The sequence below is a fragment of the Solanum tuberosum genome, unplaced genomic scaffold, assembly GCF_000226075.1.
Source record: "Solanum tuberosum cultivar DM 1-3 516 R44 unplaced genomic scaffold, SolTub_3.0 scf00062, whole genome shotgun sequence".
In the NCBI taxonomy this organism is placed as follows: Eukaryota; Viridiplantae; Streptophyta; class Magnoliopsida; order Solanales; family Solanaceae; genus Solanum; species Solanum tuberosum.
The window spans coordinates 332,482-355,692 of NW_006238987.1; the positions used below are offsets into that span (position 1 = coordinate 332,482).

The following is a 23,211-nucleotide window of genomic DNA, read 5'->3' on the forward strand; positions in this document are numbered from 1 at the left end:
AACACGCTCACGATTCAGACCACACCTTCAAAGTTAAGTTCTCAAATATAGAGTCTATTTGGATGAACTTATAGTTTAAAAGTTATGTTTGCTTAAAAGCACTTGAAATAAGTTAATCCATGCTCATAATATCTTACAACTATCGAGCTTTCCTTTCGTCTCTTTTTTTTAAAGAAAAATTATTATTAAAAGAATGTGAGTTGGCTTTAACAGAAAAAGGAGCACAGTGCACTATAGCTTGACATAATACTTAAGTTGGACGTTTTTACGTGGCTTAAGTATGTTTTTGTTTTGTTTATGTTAAATCGATAAAGGCATATCTTTTACATTAATCGTGTTTTGAAAATTCTAAGTATTTATTATATCTACCTCACAAAGATAGGATAAGATCAAGTACATTGTACATCTGAACTTCACAATTCGGGTGGGACTATATTGAATATATTATTGTTCTTTAATAATTAATTAAATTGTAAGTTTATTCTATATCTAGTCTCTAAGTAGTTAATGAGACAATTACATTTTCAAATACACAAGATAAATATAACTAAAAAGAAATGCACGAAACAAATAACTAGAGTTCTAATAGCATGAACATTCTATCCATGGAGACATAATAGTCATAACACCTCCCATTTAGGCGAGCCCCAACTAATCCATCCTCTCAAATCATTTGTTCGTGATTTTTAAAAATAATTATATTATATTATTTATTATTTTAAAACTTGAAGATAAAATTAATTATTATATTTTTTATTATATCATTATTAATAATTGTTCTTAAAAACTCGTATACCTTTATTATGGAGTAATGTTTAACATGTTTTGTTCCATATTAGTTGTCCATTCTCTTCACACTCTTTAAGAAATCATAAATAAAATAGATACTCCCTCTATTCCATATTAAGTGAATTTTTAGGTATTTTTTTCATTGTTCAAAATAATTGAATTATTCAAAGTTCTAAACAAATGTTTGAATTTTTTTTCATATTTATCATTTCCTTTAATGAAATTTATATTTTATTGAAAATAACTTACACTACTTACAAAATTATGTTTATGATTTCACAAAAGATAATAATAAAAAATATGCTTTAAATTATGTCTTTTTAAATGTTTTTCTTATTTAGTGTGCACGGCCTCACAACTTCACTTCATATGAAAATTGGAACAAAGGGAGTAATAATTTACTCCTTAATTATAGAATGTAAACAACTAACTAATATGTGACAGAGAGAATAATTAAAACTTCTTCCTAATTAATATTTTTTGAAAAGGGATAAAAAAGAATCAGGACAAAAAATTACACTATTTAGCAAAGAGTTTGACCGTTTGTAGAAATTATTTGGATTCGACAAGAAAGGAAAGAAAATGAATGAGTGATATGTCGGCTTACGATTGGTTCATCCACCGAATATATGCTGACTTGGACATTCAACACAGCTCAGATTTGATCCCTAATCCCAACCTTCATAAAACTTCAACCCCCTCGCTTCTCAATTCCCCTTTTCTTCTTCTCCAATTTTCCCTCCATTAATCTTCTTTCATATCTCAAAAAAAAAAAGCATAAAAAATGTTTCAAGCAACTGTTGTGAAATGGATTCTGCTATATCTTGTAATCTCTCCCACCATTTTTATCCTCTGTTTATCAGACCTCCACTCCAACAATCTTTTGGCTGCTAAAAGGAAGCGAATGAGCGAAAGAGTTCGCAAGATGTAAGCTATGCAAAAACTTGAAAATGCTGTTCATGAATATTTTGGTCTCAACTTTAATTTCATAGAAATTGCTCTTTTTGATTAAATTCTAATACATTAATGGCGGAGTAGATATATTGTGATCGTATACGTATTCCATTGTCATTGACGAGTATATATAAGAGGGTGAAAGTTATTAGGAGTGTTGTTTATGTTTTGTGTTTTGGTGGATTATGAGTAAGAGAGTGATAACATTTGGAAATTACTTGAATGAGATTATCTTGTTACAAAGTGAGATTGGTTAAGGGATTTTTTTTTTTGTTTTTACAGGTTTTACCATGCTTATGATAACTACATGATGTATGCTTTTCCGGTAAGAATTAGCTTCGACTATTGAATAAAGGTCTGGAAAATACCAACTCATCAAGGTGTTTTTTTTTGGCTGTCTAATTTTTGTATTTGCAGCATGATGAGCTGAAACCTCTGACCAAAACCTTCACAGATTCTCTGAGTGAACTTGGGAATTTGAAGGTAACTAACTATGTCTTAATTTAGAAGAATCATCATTGAAGAAAACAGGTCTTGTTATCTTTGTATAACGGTTTTACCACGTGTTGGTATATTTTAGCTCGAACATCTGCCACAGCAGTACAATGGGTCAGCTCTTACACTAATTGAATCCTTGTCCAGGTTGGTTACATTTGTTGTTCTTCTTGCAACTCAGAACCAATTTTATACTATGTTTATTTAGCACTATTTATCTTTTTACCTTATATTTTCCAGCCTTGTAATCTTGGGTAACTACACTGAGTTTGAGAAGGCTATAATTTGGCTATCTGAAAATCTATCATTTGATGTGGATGCAAGGGTAAATCTATTTGAGGTAATATATACATTGTCACGTTTACATTTCTGTGTATGGTCTAATTGGGTTATTGAGCTTGCCTTTGTGCATCGTCAAATTGTTCTCTCAATAAATGCTTTTAATGACCACATTTAAGTAGGATTTCTCAGCACTCAATCGAGGGAAGTTTATAGTTTTGCTTGCCTTTGTGCACTCACATTTATTCAAATTCACTTTATAATTTTTCTTTTTTCCTGATCACCAATTGTAGTGCAACATAAGAGTTCTTGGAGGACTTGTTTCTGCTCATATTCTTGCCACTGATTCTACAAACAGGTTGGTTCAACTAATTTATAAGAATCAACTCCTTGACCTGGCTGAGGATTTGGGACGACGCTTTCTGCCTGCTTTCAAAACCCCAACCGGATTACCTTATGCTTGGATCAACTTAAAGGTATTATATCATTTGCTGCTTTTGTAAGTGATTTTGATCACAATGTATGCAAGATAATCTCCTCTCTAGGAGGTAATCCTGGACAACAGAAATAGAAAGCCAGGAAATGTTTGATGGAACTACATTCAGTCGAAGAGATACTTCTTCGGGTTAACAAATTAGTCTATGCTTTTACTGGAATGGAAGGTCAAGAGATAATATTGTAAAAAATGCAACCTTTGGTCAGAAAAAGAAAACCAACCTTTTGTGTAAATTTACTGTTGCTAATAGGTCAGCCACTGGAGTTTGGACAAGTTCTTCATCAAGTCACTTAATTTTGTAATTTCTTAATTGAGTTCATTAACTTCTTGATGTGTTAATTTATCCTGCAACTCATAGTTCTTTATTATTCTGGCGTCCAAATCAACTACAGTTTAGTTCCTGCCAGATGTCAGTTCTGTGTGATGCTATGAAGTTATAATTTTCATGATAAAAACTCCCATTTTGGAATTTGTGTTCCAACTTTAGATCAACTCATCCAATTTAGATGTGCTAGGAATTAACCTGATATCCAAATTCTCGCGGGGCTGAGAACCAGTTAATAAACTGTTGGAGTTTTTGGATTCAACATGAAATAATCCATTAGCTTGGCGGGACTATTTATGTTATTGACTTGAGTTGCTCTTGCCTGCATAATCCCTTCAATATTTGAAATAAGAATTACTTCAAATATGCAGTCAAGTTTTGATTTTCTTTTTCCTTGTTTCTGTTAATATATTGCTACACTCTGACAGAAATATGAGAATAAAATTCTATTGATTTATGGGAAATTTTTTCTTGCACCTAATTTGTTTTAGAATAGTTTTAATAAAGATTTTCAAAATTCATATGCCACTGCTCAGTTCATGAATTACTCTACTGGTATGCCGCATCAGTTTTTGCATACCAAGTAGAGCCCGTTTCTGGTAGTATCATATGTTGCATTGACATCTTTGGAAGAGGAGTTTATGACTCATTAAATGCTAAATGTGACAGCATGGTGTAATTGTGGACGAGACAACAGAAACAAGCACATCTGGATGCGGTAAATTACTTCTTCTTTCCTACCTTACCTCTTTATCTAATTCCTTGAATTTTGATAGCTGCCATCAAATAGATTCCACTAGCCTTCAATGAAGTCTTATAAAGTATTATGTGGATTATTTTTTCATGTAATCAGGTTCTCTAATCCTTGAAATGGGTGCGTTATCACGTTTAACTGGTGATACAAGATTTGAGACGGCAGCTTTGCGTGCTCTTCGTAAGTTATGGAGCATGCGGAGTTCTCTAAATCTTCTAGGAACTACACTAGATGTAGCAACTGGAGACTGGATTGAATATTCTTCTGGCATTGGAGCTGGTATGTTTCTGTTGGTAGAGAACATTTAGGAGACTTCTCCACAACCATTTTCTCGATTTAGTCATGTATACTTTGTCTAGATGTCTTCTGATTCCATGGTTCTCATTTGCCTAGATAAATAATGTCCCTACCCTTTCTTGATTGTCTGTTTCTCTTCACAACATGCAGTCTCTTGATATGTTTTTTTTTTTTTTTTTGCTTTTTATTGATCTTTTTTTTTCTATTTTTGTGTTTTTTTTTTCAGATTTTTCAATCTCCAACTGAATTGAAAAAATGGGGATGTGAATATTTGTGCTATGATGATCTAATCTAATTAATTTTCCAAAAAAAGATGATGCAATCTAATTACTTCCTCTCAATTTATTTTTATTTTATTTTAATTATTTTCTATTAGCTCGTATTTTTTTTCCTTGGTGACTTGAACTTTCATTTAACACTTTCCTATTATAAACTATGAGAGTATTTAAATTCAAATAAGTACACTACAATTAGTAGTGTGTATTATTCTCTATTTTCTATGAATATCTAATGAAAGCCTACGTTCTTTTTGGAAGAGATGAAATTTGGAAGATGTTTCAATCTGCTTACATTGGTGTGCAGAAATATTTTAGACACAGCCCATGGTACTATAATCACACCTTATTTTGAATGTATAACCATCATATCTAGCAGTTAAACTGATTCTTGGTGCCTTTGCCTCGGTAAACCCATTTCTGCTTGTGGAAAATTGGCAATTGCCTAGAACCGGGATGGAAAGTGCTGGAACCATCTCTTTTGATCTTGTCCTTTTATTTTTCATCTGTCTCCTCCCTCTAATTCTTCTATTCTAGTCCGTGCTTCACCAAATTTACTGTCGAGAATTATGTATGATGCATTAGTTTGTCCTAGAATTTAGCAATCAGACCAAGATCAGAACATTTTATTTAATGTAGGTATCATGAAGCTGACATGAGAACAGGAACAGCAACATACTGGCAGCTGACTAGTCTTCAAGCATTCTGGCCTGGTCTGCAGGTAAGAAGGAAATCTGTAGCTTATAGGTTCTTCCTGAAACTGATATAATTTTTTTGTCTAGAATGAGGACATTTAGTCCTCTTCGGCATATCCTTTTTCTTTTACATGCTACTGTTGCGTACGTATCTAAAAGAATAACCCTAAGGGAAACTGTAAAGTGGTAACCAACTTGATTCTTATGGTTTCAGGTTCTTGTTGGTGATATCGAGGCAGCTAACTCATCACATCGTGAGTTTTTCAAGGTGTGGAAGAAATATGGAGTTCTTCCAGAGAGGTAAAAATGTTTCTCCTCCATTCTTTCCTTTGTTCTCCAAGTCTTATTTCCTGCTTCCGCCTCTTGCTTCCAAGCAATAAGCTAGCTTTAGCATAATTGGTTTTTACCTGTGATGGTTGTTTTTCACTTTTTCTTATAGGACCCTTTTCAATAATTTAGGTATCTGCTGGACCATCAGGTGTTGCATCCTACTGAAAAATACTATCCTTTACGACCTGAATTGGCAGAGTCCACATTTTACCTATATCAAGCAACCAAAGGTGTGCGACTCTTCTTTTTAGATTTTTCCTAGTCATAATTTTGGCACCTTCAAAATAGCTATTGTTTAGCTTTTAAATTTTTTGAAAACCATCCTTTTCTTGTACCTTGAATAACATAGTAGTTTTCTCGTTAACAGATCCATGGTATATGGAAGTGGGTGAATCAATAATGAATTCTCTGAATGCACATACAAGAGTTAAAGGTGGCTTTGCCAGCATTAGGGATGTGACTACAATGCAATTAGAAGACCATCAGCATAGTTTCTTCCTTGCAGAAACGTAAGCCTTTTGTATCTTCATCTTATGGAAGCTGACTGATGTTTGATGAAGTGTCCCTCCTAATATGACTGATCATCCATGCACTTATAGCAATATAATTTTTCGTATGATTTCTGCAGGTGCAAATATTTGTATCTACTTTTTGATGACTCATTTTTACTCAATAAAAATTACATATTTACAACTGAGGGGCATCCCCTGCCAGTGAGAAGCAATTGGCATGAGAAGCTTCCGAAGGCGTATAATCTAAGTAACGGAAGTTCTATCAAGGTACATTTCCCTTTCCATAAACAACTGTGATTAGTCTGTGTGCTCTAGTTCTATAAGTGAAGTTGTTTCTTCTTTCATGGCCTTCTGCCTTTTCCTTTCGATGCGCCTTTTCTTCATTTCTGACAACAAGTAAGTGCATCCTGAGTTATTCCTTAAAGAGAAGTTTTATCTGCTGCATCAGATCAAATACCTGCACATATTAATGCTGCCCCTTCAGTGTTCATACATCTGTCTGAACCTGTATCTTTGTGATATTCTTTTTCAGTTTCTTAAGTATTACCTAGAGATGGAAAACGAGTAAAGACTCAATAAGCCATCCTATGCCAATCATTTTAAAATGAAATTCGGTGATTAAGCTTTTATAAGTTTGGCATTTTCTTAAATGAAGGCCATTAAAAGCTTCTTTTTTTTTCCTTTTACATTAGACAATACTTTCTAAACATTATGAGGCTGTATCATCTTAGATATGAGTTCAAGGGGTGACAAATTATTCAATTTGCGCAGACTGGTAAGCAGAGAAAACGAAGCAGTGCCATGTCACTTCAAATTTGTCCAGCTTCAATGATTCACCATGAACCGAATGCAAGGCGACTTGAAAGTGCTTGCCACATCCCTGATACTGGTGCTGATCATAGATGTTTCAGTGATGATGATTGTGGTGTTGATGCCAACACCTGTAGACGGAGATCATGCAGTCTGGCGGGATATTGTGGCCTCTGGTCGTTGATATAGAAAGATGTATATCCTCAAATTCTTTTTGCAACAGATCAGATATACAGATTTTAGGTAAATGGTACATTTTTGTATACTATATCTTAGAGTTAAAAAAAAGGTATTTTAAGAGCATTCTCATGAAATATAGATCAAGATGGAAATGTAAAATACACATGAAAAGCTTTTGTCACATGAATTTTGTTCATATGCTTAAAAGCATTTCGAGCATACCATAGTGAAATTAATCAAGCACTTTGCTGGTGATTTCTTTCTCATCTCCTTTAGCATTTGTTCTATTAGCAATACTTTGTTAGAAAAATAGATACAAACGCATTCATGTTTATACCAATACTGACAAGGTTCTTTTTAGCAGCTAATGGAGATATTCTAAGCATTCCATTAGTTATATATCAACGTAAGGACTAATTAAACTCATGTTTCTATATTCAATTCGATTGAAGAAACTGGTGGCAACTACGTTAAATGATCAAATGGATAATGAAATATCTTTATTCAAATCCTGAAATATTTTCAACTACAATATGAAAGTACATGTAATCTCCTACCTAGAAATAAAAATTTACAATGTGTTTTTTGAAAAAGGTGTATTTATTGAATAATTTTAATAATTTGTGGATTTGCACAATTGCGAATGTAAAAATTACGACGTGCATATTATAATTTGTGAACAATTGAACATTAAAATTATTTATGTCAATTCAGCTAGATCTACTAACAATTTAAAAAGAGAGCTAAATGAAGATGTTGAACATTAATTATTTTTTATGAAAATCCAGCAAGATTTACGAACAAATTAAAAAGAGAGCTAAATAAAGATTTAAAAAAAAAAATTAAAATCATGATGCATCCGTCATAATTTAATGATCCTATATCTGCAGATCATCTGCCAACCCTAAGGGGGTTATTCGCACATTATGTCCCTATTAAGGGAAGCTCTATAATTTATTCTTTAAATAAATTTGTGGTTTTTAATTTTTGCTCGCAACACTTTAAGTAAAACAATAAAAATTCCCAAGAATACCTTTTGACATTGAAAAAACAAACAACTTTCAGAATATATAAGTATATTTTCATTTCATAATATTTCATAAGTCACGTCATTGAAAGCATAACAAAATATGTCCATAATATCATAATAATAAATAATTTATTCACGACATAAGTTTATATGTTCGGTTCATTACATTCTCCAAGTTTCATAGAAAGGATAACAAATTTTGTTGTATATTATAATGTATTTCTAAAACAAAAAGTAAAGCACAGACTCAATTTTGTTTCTCTCAAAAAAATGGACATAAACCTGGAAAAAAAAGAGAAAGGAAGCATAATTCCAGATTCTAAAACATATATATATACAAACATATTTTAATCCGCAAATCTTCGGGTGTATTTGGTACGAAAGGAAAATATTTTCCTAGAAAACAAGTAGATTTTTGACTTATTTTCTCATGTTTGGTTGGCGAATAGAAATTATTTTCCGAAATTTTTTTTAGTCTTTGATTTATGAATGAAAAATATTTTGAAAAATATCTTTTATTTCTACTAGAGTAGAAAATAATTTTGAAATTGAAAATATTTTTTAAAAATAAACTCAATTTTTTTTCGGGGAGGTGGGGGGTCAAGGATCGAAGTGAAAAAATAAAATTTTGAAGTTGAAAATATTTTTTAAAAATAAACTCAATTTTTTTTCGGGGAGGTGGGGGGTCAAGGATCGAAGTGAAAAAATAAAATTTTGAAGTTGAAAATATTTTTTAAAAATAAACTCAATTTTTTTTCGGGGAGGTGGGGGGTCAAGGATCGAAGTGAAAAAATAAAATTTTGAAGTTGAAAATATTTTTTAAAAAAAAACTTAAATTTTTTTTGGGGGTAGGGGGCTGGCAGGCGGGCGGGGGGTTCAAGGGTAGAGGTGAAAAAATAAAAATTTAAAGTAGGAAATATTTTTTAAAAACAAATTTAATTTTTTTTTTTTGAAGGGGGTGGGGGGGGAGGTAGGGGTTGGATAAAAAAAATTGTAATTTGAAATTAGAAGAGAGTTTTGGAAAATGTTTTCCTTAAATTTTAAAGAGAAGTCATTTTCCTTAAATTTGAGGAAAATAAATTGATTTGAAAAATATTTTTCAAAATATTTAACCTAATCAAACATGAGAAAATTAGAACACAATCTTCGTTAAACAAATAAACAAATAAATTTAGGCAAAATTAAAGATGAATCCATTTAAGCGACAATCCGTAAAAAAACTAGAGTAAATGAGTAGGTGTGTAAGCAGTGGGCCGTATATGCACGATAGAGTGTCGTAACAGGTAATTACAGCTGGACTCCAACAAACTGTATGATAGGATAGTGAAATGACAACCCTCTACCTAACCTCATCTCATCTGACATTTGTATCCTTTTGTTTCTCTTTTGGGGTTAAAAGAGTAACCTGCATTCACCGATAAAAGAATTTTTATCGAGCCGTAAGTATTCTTTTATTCATAATTGAAAGATCTCAAATTTAAGTTTTTTGGATACAAAATTTCTTAAACTTAAGACCTTTTCAAGATAAATTTAAATTTAATCGGACTATAATATAGATATGGTACACTAGGTGGAAAATAAAATAGAATAGCTACATTTTTTAGATCCCCAATTTCAAAGCAAAGACCCACCTTTATTGGGCTCCATTGTCGTTTTCATTGATATCTCTGTTGTCCTTACGTGATATCAAGACAAGTAAAGAAAAGGCCCAAAAGTACGGCCCATAATAGGACGAAGTGACCGGATATTTTTGGATCCAAAGATGATGACTCTCACTGCAACTTGCTTGCTGCCTGTAATTTTTTATTAGATTGTAAATATATTGTCATTGTTTTAGTGTAAATATAAAATTTGAATGAATGAAAACTGAATTTTGCTAGACATGTAATTTGAAAATTAGCTTTTGTCTTGCATGGGATCCTAATCTTACTCTATTCAAAAGAGTTTTAAGTTATATTCATTATTGTTTTATTATAATCATGTTATGTTTAAGTGTTAAAGTAGATAGTTTATTTCACTTTTAAGATTATAAGTTTTATATTTTAAGAGAGCAATATATAATTTGATAATGTAAAGATGTCCTTATACTGATTGTGAAATTTAACTAAAATTTATATTCAAATTCCAAAAGAATTTTCAAAAATCTAATTGACCAAGTTGATATGGCACTCATCTTAGAGATTTCGTTTTTACGTTTTTTTTTTTTATCACAAGGAAAATGAAATGACATCCCAAAGATTTCCGTTATTACTTTTCTTGTTTTGGGGTAATTAAAGAACGCATTGAAACCGACTAAATCCGTTTTTACTTTTTCCTTTGATCACGAGAACACATGTTTTCTCATGTAGTGTATATATGATTGTTCGGACAAAAACACCCTTATTGCAAATAGATGAAAATAGGAGATATTTTAAATTATTTTTCAATATATTAAAAGGATCATTGGATTGCTAATTAGAGTTATATGCATAGATTAATTATGCACTATTTATTAAGTTACCAAGAATTTAGCTATTTATATATGAATTATTTAATTTTTTTATCTTACATAAAATAATATATAAATCAAATAATGCTTTTTTGGTATACATAGAAAAACATATACTATCAAACATTAGTATTAGCAATGCTGTATTTTATGTGAACGGCCAAAAAAATCAATTAAAATATTGAATAACTTATAATTAGATTCTGTGTGAAAAATATTTTTCCAACCAAACAATACATAAAATTATTTAAGTTTTTAATACATAAATATTAAATATAACTCTTTTCCAACTAACAGCCAATTGACCTCTAAGGTTTTTTCTGTTTTTTTTTTGTTTTTACAAAAAGAAAACTAGAGAAGGTGTGTATTGTATGGGCAAAAAATTACCAAATAAAATACTTATCGCGGAGGCAGCCAGGCTTAACTACAGTTTGTGACTGAAACGAACACATATTTTCTCAGATTTCTTAAATCGCAAATGTTCTTTTTAGTACAATTTTTTTTTTTCTAAAAAAAAGTATTTAATGTTTTTAAAGGTCATTTTAGCAAAACACAGATAGCAAAATATGTTTGCTTTCTACACCTACAAAGAATTGAAGAGGCTCGTGCTTAGAGGTGACATAAAAAGAGAAGCAAGTATCACATGACTAGATAGCTAAATTTAATTTAATTAATGTGAGAGAAGATATTGTCGTAGCTAGAGGTGTCAAGTAAACAAATAATTGAATCTAAATTTGAACGGATACTGAATTAATTAATAAATAGGCGGGGGATTATTGATCCCTCTCCTCCCCCAAAATTATTTGGGTTAAAAATTGATTTTACCGAAATGGATTAAAATTAATGTCAAAATTATCCCTGTTCAATTCTTATTATTTTATTTGTTTTTTTTATAATTTGAAATACCTAATAGTTTTTTACTTTTCATTATTATGTGTACCTATAACAATTAACATATCAATATAAAAAGGGGTAATGCTAAATGACTAGAAAATTTAGCCAAAATTTGGCCAGAAAATTTAAAAAGTCTATAATATCTTTTCTATTTTAAAATAAATTAATTTTTTTTCTATTTTTTATTTAGAAGGTATTAAAGTTAAAAGGATAAAAATGTTCAAAAAGATAAAATAACCAGGGTAAAATATTATTCTGGCCAAAAGGATTTTTCCTATAAAAAGATATCTATCTTAAAAATATTCTAACAAAATCCTCATTAATCAATTTAGAGTAGCTATGGGCCTAAATTATACTTAGTTTTCCTTCAAGTTTAGGAGGTCTGGAATTATAAGTAGCTCGAAATTCGAAAAGAGGTACAGAGGAGGAAACAGCTGTGTATTAGTAATGCACACAGCTAGATACTACTATTAGCCAGGGTCCCCGCCGATACATGAATCATCACATTTTTCTACTATAAAAATAAAAAAACATGGAGCTCAATTTCATTAACTAGAGTTAAGCTAAGTGTTAAAGAGGAGCTGCGGTTATAATATTCATGGCGATGGCGCTTCGTGTATTGCTTCTTTTGGTTTTGTTTTTCGCTACTGTTAAGGCACAGGTAAAAAATTCATTCATCGTCGATCTCAACACAACTTAGCCTAATTATTGATCAGATGGTTACTCAACTAATGCGTAGCTTTTTTCATAGAAAGTCAGGTTTAATTTTTTTATGGAGTATATAGTAATGTTGAACTCATTTGGCTTCTTTATGCGGTTACTTTTTTTATTTTTTTTATTCTGAGTTTGTTAATGAAAAATTTGTATGACTGGCTGCACAAGTGATTTATTAATAAAATGTATGCACGCAGGGTTCTATTATTGATCTCAAGGAGGTTGAAGAAGATAAACAACATGTTGGTCTCAGCCAGGCACTTCGTGTTCGTCTCTATTCTCCTTTTCATTTAGTACTCACTATATTTCAATTTAAGTATTGAGTTGACATACTATTTCTGTTGCTTTTAGACTTTAAGTATGTCATAACATTTGTGCGATTTACTCTTTTGGAATGGACCGATAAAGATATATTTGGTCGAATCTATTAGACTTTGTTGTTTTGATGATTTCAGTATGGTATTTAGGAGAACTGTTTACTCGTTACCTGAGTATTTGTTCTTTTTTTTTTTGACCTTTTCAGCTTTTCACCAGAGGAGCCAATAGGAGGCTAGTTCAAGACATAGGTGAGTTATAAAATGCTTAGTTTTTGTTTTGATGTTATTTTACTTTTGTTTATGTGTTTATCACTGGATTCTAATTTTATTTTTCAACTAATTAAGAGCTATAAACACTATCCATTGAATGACAACAACTGCATGGCAGTGTTGTTACTAGTGCTACATTTTTCAAGTCAGTGGCCGTGCTTAAGCAGTAATTATTATTAATTAATTGAATAAATGCACCACTGGTGCTTTGGTTGACCGTCACATTAATTGAATCTGCAACACAGAAATTCAATTTACCACTTTATGACTTCCAAAGTAAAGCAGTGATGACTGATGAGGGTGAGTTATAAGTTCCAAGTGTAATTTAGATTATAGATACTCTCCGTTTCTTATTACTACCCCTTTTTTGTGACAAGTATTTTTAAACATAATTTTTTTTCAAGTACCATGGGATGGAGGGAGGGAGTATATATATTAAATTTGATATTGAAGTGAAGAAATGTAGACAAAGAGATTGTTCTGTTTCCAGGGCGGAGCTAGCATAGAGTTGGGGGTTTATCCGAACCCCATTCGGCGGAAAATGTTACTATTCATACATAGTTAACATTATTTTTTATGCATAAATAGTAGGTGTCAAACCTCCTTCAATTAGTTCGTGGTTTACTTCTTCTGATTTTGAAACCCCTTATTAAAAATTCTAGCTCCGCCACGGTTTGTTCCTCTGTTTTATTTACTGGGTTCCTCTACTACAAATAGCTGATTTTTCTAGAAGACCATTTAGCACATAAAGAAATGTTTAGTTTATTTTACTTTATGTGATTCAGCAAAATGTTAAAAGAAAAAAAGTGCTCTAAAGCACCCTTTAACTATTTGTGATGTTATAATTCATTTTATCAAGGTTAAATTAGTAATTTTAAAGTTAAATTGTTTTTATATATACAAAGTTGACATTCATTTTAAGACTATTTATAAAAAAAAAAGTGAGTTATATAAATTAATAAATAAACTATTAATTTTATTCAGTTTTATCTTTTATCATTAAATTACTTCAAAAGAGTGTTCACATCTAATTGTATTCAAATTAAATTTTTTAAATATAATTAAAAGATTAATTCAATAAACTAAACTCCAAATATTTTTTTTCTTTTAGGATGTGTGCTATATTAACAAGTGTACACCTAAGCTTGATACTATCCGATAAATATATCAGTCGCTGAAAAAGAACAGCTATGAGAGTGACTAGTCAAGTCATTAGTGATCATGTCTTGTTAGATACACACCTTGATTTTATATTTACTTGAAGTTCTCAATTATTTTTTTTAGCTTGTGGTACAATATGATGATGACATAAGGTTTATATCTTGCACATGTAGTTTTTCGTTGACTACCTTAATTAGACAGTTGGTTATAAATATTGAAAAAATTCTTTTGCCTAGAAAATTTGGTCAGAATAATAAAATAACATATTTCACACTATTTTATTTTACCTTTTTAAACATTGTTACTTTTTTAATTTCAATAGATTTTAATTATAACATCATGTAAAAAAGTACTCTTTTTATTTTAAAATAAAAAGGATATTATAAACTTTTTAGTTATTTGGTTAAATTTTCTGATCATTTAGCGTAACCCATAAATATTCATATTTATTATTGTTGTTGCAGTTTTAAAGGTTGCAAAATACTTGAACAATGGGGATATTGCTCTAGCTCCTGCACCAGCTCCACCTCCAAGTCCATTGGACTGTGGAGGTTTGTGCAAATACAGATGCAGTTTACACTCAAGGCCCAAGTTGTGTTTTAGGGCATGTGGAACATGTTGTGTTAGATGCAAATGTGTGCCACCAGGGACCTTTGGGAACAGAGAGATGTGTGGCAAATGTTACACTGAAATGACTACCCATGGCAACAAGACCAAGTGCCCTTGATTATTACTACTAGTCAGTATTTTTTATGATATTTTACAAGTGTAGTGTGTGGACCTTAGCTTTATTTAATTTCATCATCATATCTTATGAGATAGTACTAGCAAATCATGTCTGGCTACATTGCAGTATCTTGCTGCTAAGGCCTAAGCCATGTGCAAGTTGCTGTTGTTTGAAAAGTATTTTATGATGTTATATGTATTATGTTTTACCCGGCTTCAAGTTAAAATATTTTTGTCTTTATGTTATCACCTAGTTGACATTTGTCCTGTGCTTTTTTTCCTCTCCGAAACCTAACACCTTGTATTATTGTATCAACGTATTTTTTTGTATGATCCAATTTGTGATAACACCTTCTATCAAGAATTTTCCTGCAACAAATAGAGAGAAAATCTAACTAATTATCCAATACTGTGTTCAAACATAGAGGAATATATACATAAATTTGAAAGAGGTTCCAAATATTTTTCACCCGTTGCTAATTTATCATCTCTCATGAAGTTTTCACTTGTTTCTGAATCATCATCAACATTTATAGCAATAGATAAAATTTGTACTCTCTTTTATCCTTTATTGATAGCACATTCAAAAGCTTTCAGGATAGCAATTACTTCCTCAAGTCATGACTTTCCCAACATATTGGATTGGGAATCTATGGGCATGTTAGTTTAATCACATGATGATTTCTAGAGAAACAAGAAGAAAGATTTTTCGGTGCTATCATTTAAATATTGGAATTGATTAAAACAATTTTTATTCAGTTTTTTAATATTAGTCTCAACAATTTTCAATCGCTTGGTAGAAAACAATTATAGTCTTGTCTCAACATCCTTTAATGTTCGTCAATATTGACTACAAGTTAAATTTCTTCCAAAATGAATACAACTTAAATAATACATATAAATTAAAATTGGCTAGGGGATGCAATTCCTGTTATTTTTTCCCTTTGCTTCGGGCCTGTGCTGGACTAGACTTCTTCGGCCCTAATGGTTCACTGGCCCAAGTTTTTGTTTGTGGGCTGAATGTTTGTTCCCTTTGTTTATTAGGGGAAATTACACGGTTAAACAAACATATACTAGTTAATTAGTCATCATAGCTATTGTTTTAGTTAATTTCCACTCACAACCAATATTAGTGATAATTACGTGGGCTGGGGTTTCGAGTTTGTATAATTTGGAATTTGTATAATATAATTCGTATAACTTTTGTATAATGTAATTTTATATAATATAATTTGTATAATTGTTTAAAGTTTATATGTTTGTGTTTGTATTTATTCGTTATTTTGAGTTTATACAAAAATAGCTCAATATACAAATGTACCATTGAATTATACAAACCCGTGAATTACACAAACGAGACAGCTTAAACTGTAGCTACAGCCTGAAAATATACAAACTATAGTTATAAAGCATAATTAAGTTTATTTCAGTGACTATTTGCAAAAATTCCTCCTATTAGTATATTGGGCCAAAAGTACCATTCACACAAGAAGCCGTTCTAAATTTCCAAATCCAACCTTTTGATGGAATGCATCAAATTCCAAAAATGTCAACAACATTATTTGTTAAATAAAAACATCAAAATTAACTTATACCACACCATTTCTCAGTTAAACAATTAACTCTGATGATTGGCAATTAATATTTTATTTCTAAATTACATCTACATTTTTTTAGTAGAGTAAATAAATCGTTGTTCGTTCTGAACATTAATAAATCATGAATAATTACAGTCCAATGACTTTTGGTGGTATAGTTTACAAAATAGGCAACAAATATAAAGTTTATGTATATTTAAAATATGTATACATATACTATACATTTAATATACATAATTAGTGTATATAGTTTGTACATTTCAATCATATTGATAAATAAGTTCGGTTGAACCTCACATTAGTATGTTCCCTGTGCTATATTTGCTATTATTGCATGCGGTGCCTATTTCCAGCCACGCCTACAGACACACATATGTGAGGATTATGCAAGAAAAAGTAAGCAGTATGTCAAGAATCATGACGTTTTCTGTTTTTTTTTTTTTGAGATACGTAACGCTATAGAAGTAGTTGAGCATATTGTTTTGTTCTCTATTTTATACTTGTCAGTATTAGGTAGCTCATGAATCATGGCTCTAGCCTCCTTCATGAACCATGTCACACACTACATGTATCTTTCTAAATTGATATATTTAACATCACACATCATCTAAGTTGACATATATTTTGCCAATCGCATAAGCATATGCATCATCTATATGCAAGAAATTCGTCTTCCATAGTAGCGTATCTAAAATTTCTAAAACACGCATGAGTTCATTACTAAAGAAAAGAGGGGGGGAAAGTACTACGTAATCAACCTCTATTTGACTATTTCTTTGAGTAAATAATTCAACATTCAATCTTTTTATAGAAAAAAAATGAGTGTCAACATGTCATATTAGATCAATATTAAGAAATATCTAATTTTACATAAGAGCGAAATGATACCTAAAAAAAAAACACTATTAGTAGTCTTAATTACCACATCCCCAAACTTGGCTATTTGATGGTCCTTATCTCCCCTCACCATCTCACCCTAAGATAGTATCCTGCCACATATTTTTTTGTCCACAGGGCATTTTATAAAATAAAAATAATTTATTCTACTTTTAGAATTAATTTTATATTTTGATTTCGGGACAAATCAGTAAAAAAAACTTTGTTAGAACAAAACTTTTTAAGCAATAAAAATTATTATGGTAAAAATAATAAAATTGTCACCATTATTTAAAAAGAATTTACTTGAAAAAGAAAAAGATATATCGTTGAAATTGATAGTCATTACACCTAATTAAAAAATATAATTAAGAATTATACTGTTGAAACAAATTTGTTATTTTGCTAAAACTTTTTATTTTACTAAATATAAATGAGCTCTAATCATTTTCTTTATATTTATAGTTAGGCCTTAGAAAATAATAACAGTTAAACGAATAGTAATTGAATATTTGAATCTAACCAAGAACTAAAAAAGTACACAATTGCAATTTCATTATTTAGGTTTCATCTTTCTTTATGAGACTAAAGATAATAAAATTCAACTTTTTAAAATTGATTTTGGCCGGAAATGAGAATACATAATTAAATAAAGTCATTGCACCTGAATAGAATTCATAGTTGGTACTTCATTATTTTTAACAAAACTAATTTTATTGGGCTAAAATAATGAAGTTCTATAGCCATGCTTTTTTAATTGGCCTGAAAAAATAAAAATACATTGTTAAAATAAATAGTTGAGAGTTGATCATGTGTGGTCACTTTCTTTGCTCCATCAAAGACCAATATATGGACAAATCGAGATGGATAATTAAGACTACTAATAATGTTGATTGAATAAAATAAAAATAATAATGTTTCTTGTTAATAACTAGCTGAATATTTTCTTTGTTATGCAAAATTAATGTTTTTTTTCCTCAAGTTAATATATGCATGGGGATTAATACTCAGACGATTACATGAAATTATTTGAGGGAAATATATATTACTAATATTTAAAATGAGACATAAAGAATATAAGTACAGGATATTTTTAGAAAGATAGGGAGAATTATTTAGACACAGAATACAATGTAATAATTTCTTAATTAATTACTCATTTATTCAGATTCAGGTATAATATTTTGTTTAGTAGTTAATTATTGGAAGTGCTGAAACATTCTTTTAGGATATGGGATCAGATAATTAATTTGATATGAAAATTGAGAGATAAGTAGAAGCCAATGAACATGTTCCAAACAATATTCTGCCCATGCACATGCAAAGATAGACACTCCTTTATATTTAGTGTCACAGACTCACAGTACTTAGCTATCTCTCTGAGAGGCCTCTTTCAAAAGCCATGCATATTATATTGTCGATCTGTGATATATCATCCGACTAAATTCGATATGTTATTTGTATAGTTCTTAAAATATATTCAGTATTATCTAAAGATATTCATGATTAAAAGAAATTGAGTGGTGCACTGATTGAAAGTTGGTTAAGCAGAATAGTAGTCAAAACATGTAAACTTATGATATTTATTGTGATAATATAATTAGTTATCTTTTAATTATCACTACAAAATTTTATATTTTTTCTTTAAAAGCAATAATATATACGTCTGTCATCTTGAAATCCTGAATTCACCTATTAATGAGATGTATACCAGCATGAATTATGCAAGTATGGGACCTCTTAGCACATGCACAATGAAGACAATACGTAACGTAGGCTCCAGAAGACCAACGATTTTTTCAAGATTATTTTCATTAGGAAGATACCTCTCACTTTCCTAGGTAACGACATCCTTCACAAACCCTAACTTTATGTACCATCTCTAGTTCTCTTCTATTCTATATAATATTCGGACAAATTAATTCATATTTGATACTATCCGATGCGATTCTAAGTTATGTTAGGATTGAAATAATTAGGTGTCATGTAAAAGCTAATAAAGTAAACTTCGAATGATCATGAGTAAGAAGACAAATGAGAAATATACCAAAAGATATGTACAAACATTATTTAACGTGGTTCGATCCATCGACCTACATCCATAGAAGGAGATGAACAATTTATTATATAAATATGAGAGTACAAAATATCGAGAGAAGTAACCACACACAATTCACTCGGAATAAAAAGAGGTTCACACAAGTGATAACGTATCACTTGTGTCTCACTGTTTCCTCCCTACATAAAACACTCAAAACCCCTAGGACTACATTTGAATGCTAATATGTTTTAAAGGAATGTACCTCTATTTATAGATTATCATAAACTTTTTTTTCTTCGAGAAAAGAACTAGCCAAATATGGAGTTTACATGTTTTTCTTTTCCTAAAAAGAAAACCCAAATATGATTAGAAACTCAAGGTAGATACCCAACAAGTTATGTGTTCCAAAATTTAGGATAGGATTACGATTGGGTTCAAGATAGATTACTTATACATATTTAGTGGATTATATTTTTGAACTAAAATTACTGAAATCTATCCAACGTCAATCCTCTAACTCGTGGTTTAAATTCACCCATATACTGCAAATCATTTTAGCGTGTAAAATATGTGATGTATAGTTGACTGTTGAGCTATATAATTTGCGTAAACGCAATGAACATAATTAGTAACGTACCTTTCTTCTTATTTGTTGACTTTATAACATCAATGGAGTGGAGGCAGTTAAAAATAAAAAAAATACAGTAGTACGCATGTAGTTAATATTAGTACTTGAATTTCAAATTATAGTTAAAGATGAAAGCTATCATTATTAAAAAGGTTGACGGGACTGGATAAATTCATCCAAGTATTCCTTTTCTTTTGTCTTCACGGATCATATATATTTTTATCGCAATTAAAATGGAGTTAAGCTTTTGGGTTGGAGCACCAACATGTATATATTAGTGATATTATAGAGATGGTAACAATATGGATCATATATAGACTATAGTCCTTTTATACTGTCTTAGTTTTACTCTACTTCTTTATATTGAGTGGTGTATTTACTCAATACTCCTAGAAAATAAAATTGTCTTAAAGCACTTATCTTTAATATTAAGTAATTAATGTTTTGGGTAAAATATAAAAAAATATATATGTTTTTCTCCTAATATGTTAAAAATGACAAGTAAAAGAAAAAAAATATTTTTAGTATAGCATACAAGTAAAAGTGAACATAGGGGAGTTTTTTTTTTATAAATAAATAAATGGGGGTAGGGGAGGGAATTAAAATGTGGGGAATTGAGCCTTCACCAAGACAGTTCAGATAGTCAACCAATTAAGCTACCAAAATTCTCCGGAGAGTAGATTCCAATTAATTATTCTACTTTAAAACAGAACACTTAGCCAATTTAGATGTATCTTTGGTTTTAAGTTTCAACCAATTAAAAGGAGGAATCAATGGAAGTTGGATATATAAAGTAGAACAAACTAGTGCAATTATTTACGAGCAGTACTACTTTGTCAATTATAATTGTTTTGACAATTTGAGCAGTACCGTTATATATGGTGTGTAATGATTATCATCGTGATGAAAAGATAGGAATCATTCTACAGTGAGATTCTTCTTGTTGAATGACATATATTGATTTTTATAGGAGAAAAGACATAAAAGCATAATTGAAGTTGTTTCGAATTTTCAAAAAAACACCTTAACTTTGAGGATGTCCTATCACCCCACAAAAGTATTGAATATTTTTGTAAAAGGACCATTTTGACCCATTTTCTCATTATGTTTGTGAACACGCACATGATGCGCGTGAAGGTTCGTTTTTAATGCCAAAAACCAATTAAAAGCTGGCACATTTAAGTTATTTTCTTTATTAATTATTTACTCCATTCAAATTCATCATCTTCCCCAACAAAAGAGTCATAGGTACTCTATGATGAACTGATGAAATCAACTCAATAAGGTAGGAATTCGTTTTAATTTCCAATCGAAAAGGCTAATTTAAAGTTGTCCGAGGTTTCATTTCTACTTAATTTCATTTAGTTTTGAGAACCCAAAAATCAAACCAAACTCTCAAATCAGTTGTTTTTTCGGGAGGATCAACATCGAAGCTCGGATTTTATCAATCCATGGTTTGAAAACAAGCTTAATCGCCAGCCACTCAAAAGACATGGCTCCAAATACCACTACTACGATTGAAGAAAATGATGAGAGAAACTAAGAAATGAAAAATGGAGAACAAGAGTTTTCTTTTTTGAAACGATTTGGGTCGGGTCGGGTCGAATTTGAAGAAATTAATTTAAATTAAATTAATAAAAAAAGTGAGCACCACGCGCCTGTTCACAGTAGAGAAAATGGGTCAAAATGGTCCTTTCACAAAGATATTCAATACTTTTGTGGGGTAATAGGACGCCCTCTAAGTTAAGATGTCTTTATGAAAATTCGAAACAACTTCAGTTGTGCTTTTATGTCTTTTCTCATTTTTATAGACTATAGTCTCAAGTAAATATACAAAGTTTTTTCCTTTTTTGATTTTTTGATAACTCGAATTCACAATCATAAGATTAGAGATGAATGATGCTTATCATCTGAGTAATTTTCTCTCGTGAAGTACATTAATAATTGAGTTCATATTTAAAAATGAGATAATTACACTTTCTAGCCGTTGGGATGATAATACTATTAAGATGCAAGGAATCAATAATTGTTCCCCAAAAACTCTATAGGCAGCCATTAGTGTAGCTAGGTCGAAGCTTTAAAATATGAAAATTGAATTTTTATAAATAAGCTTTGTTTCAAGCGAGCTTTGTCACTAATTATCGGGTCCCATTGAGGAAACTAAATATGAATTTTAGGGTGACTTAGTGTAATTTTGTGATGTTTTGGATGAATCTAAAGACTAAATCAATTTTTATATAGTAATATATTATATTGTAAAGTATATTATATATGTGTTTATAAATATCTCTTATAATTTTGTATAAATATTATTTATTGATGTATAATATTGTATATCAAGTTTTTAAACATTGTTATAAAAAAATACATCAAAATTTTGTTTATGATATATACCGATGTATAATATTGTATTTTAAAACATTTTTATCCGAAAATAGTGCAAGAAAAATTATGTTGCGTATAGTACATACTCTTTAAATTAGGATAACGACGACTCACAAAACAAAAAAAAAACGAATTTATTTTGTAATGTGTCTATTATTTATTTTAGGGGGGAAACCTAACTTGTTTTGTTTAGTATATCAATAATTTTGAGTCCACACAATTAATGGTGGAGTTAAATTTTCGTTGAGGAGGTTAAAAAAAAACTATGCGAAATAGTGTTGACAAATAAGCCGTATCAAATTTCAAACTAAAATATTGAAAAATATTGCTAGTCAGATTCGAATTCATGCGCCCACTAGATTCGGAACCCCTATAGTTAATTACTGAATCAAGCTTTTTACTTGTGTTGAAGGAGTTTAAATGTTTAATACACTACTAAAAATTTGTCAAAAAGAGACGGACAACGTCACTTTTTTGGCCAAAAGCGACGGAAAAGCGACGCAGTCAATCTCGTCGCTTTTTGGCTCAACGCTTTTCCAAAAGTGACGGACTGCGTCACTTTTGATTATTTTTTTAAAAAATTATCTTTTTTGAAGAATGAGACGTTGTCTGTCACTTTTTTTTTTATTATTTTAAAAAAGAGACGAAGTCCGTCGCTTTAATTAGTTTTTTATTTTTTTAGAATCTTGTAAAGCGACGGACAATGAGACGCCGTCCGTCGCTTTTTTGGAAATAAAATTTTGAAAAATCTAGAAAAGCGACGAACTAAAGGACCATGTCCGTCGCTTTTCTGGATTTAAAAAAAAAAAAAAACCCAAAAAAGCGACGGACTAAAGCACGCTGTCCGTCGCTTTTTCTGCAATATTTTTTACAGTAGCAGCTCGCAGCTTCT

The 23,211-nt window shown here is 30.5% G+C and overlaps 2 protein-coding genes across 2 annotated transcripts; both read left to right on the plus strand.

Moving 5' to 3' along the window:
* The first annotated feature begins 1,444 nt into the window (after positions 1 to 1,444).
* Positions 1,445 to 7,457, plus strand: LOC102583178 (probable alpha-mannosidase I MNS5). Its single transcript, XM_006344953.2, has 15 exons — positions 1,445 to 1,716; positions 2,026 to 2,068; positions 2,161 to 2,226; positions 2,324 to 2,385; positions 2,479 to 2,578; positions 2,811 to 2,993; positions 4,008 to 4,056; positions 4,192 to 4,385; positions 4,867 to 4,994; positions 5,304 to 5,385; positions 5,574 to 5,659; positions 5,819 to 5,919; positions 6,057 to 6,198; positions 6,318 to 6,468; positions 6,973 to 7,457. The coding sequence occupies exons 1-15, from the start codon at positions 1,574 to 1,576 to the stop codon at positions 7,198 to 7,200; spliced, it is 1,758 nt and encodes a 585-aa protein (XP_006345015.1). The 5' UTR covers positions 1,445 to 1,573; the 3' UTR covers positions 7,201 to 7,457.
* A 4,459-nt stretch (positions 7,458 to 11,916) lies between these two features.
* Positions 11,917 to 15,044, plus strand: LOC102583506 (gibberellin-regulated protein 10-like). Its single transcript, XM_006344954.2, has 4 exons — positions 11,917 to 12,264; positions 12,515 to 12,583; positions 12,841 to 12,883; positions 14,530 to 15,044. The coding sequence occupies exons 1-4, from the start codon at positions 12,202 to 12,204 to the stop codon at positions 14,790 to 14,792; spliced, it is 438 nt and encodes a 145-aa protein (XP_006345016.1). The 5' UTR covers positions 11,917 to 12,201; the 3' UTR covers positions 14,793 to 15,044.
* The last annotated feature ends 8,167 nt before the right edge of the window (positions 15,045 to 23,211 follow it).

What these genes read in the sequence shown, in the direction of transcription:
- LOC102583178 (XM_006344953.2), top strand. Translation starts at nt 1,574, where the DNA reads ATGTTTCAAGCAACTGTTGTGAAATGGATTCTGCTATATCTTGTAATC. An exon ending in CTAATTGAATCCTTGTCCAG is followed by an intron (nt 2,386 to 2,478) that starts GTTGGTTACATT and finishes TATATTTTCCAG; the next exon opens with CCTTGTAATCTTGGGTAACT. An exon ending in AACAAGCACATCTGGATGCG is followed by an intron (nt 4,057 to 4,191) that starts GTAAATTACTTC and finishes TCATGTAATCAG; the next exon opens with GTTCTCTAATCCTTGAAATG.
- LOC102583506 (XM_006344954.2), top strand. Translation starts at nt 12,202, where the DNA reads ATGGCGATGGCGCTTCGTGTATTGCTTCTTTTGGTTTTGTTTTTCGCT. An exon ending in TCGCTACTGTTAAGGCACAG is followed by an intron (nt 12,265 to 12,514) that starts GTAAAAAATTCA and finishes GTATGCACGCAG; the next exon opens with GGTTCTATTATTGATCTCAA. An exon ending in GAGGCTAGTTCAAGACATAG is followed by an intron (nt 12,884 to 14,529) that starts GTGAGTTATAAA and finishes TTGTTGTTGCAG; the next exon opens with TTTTAAAGGTTGCAAAATAC.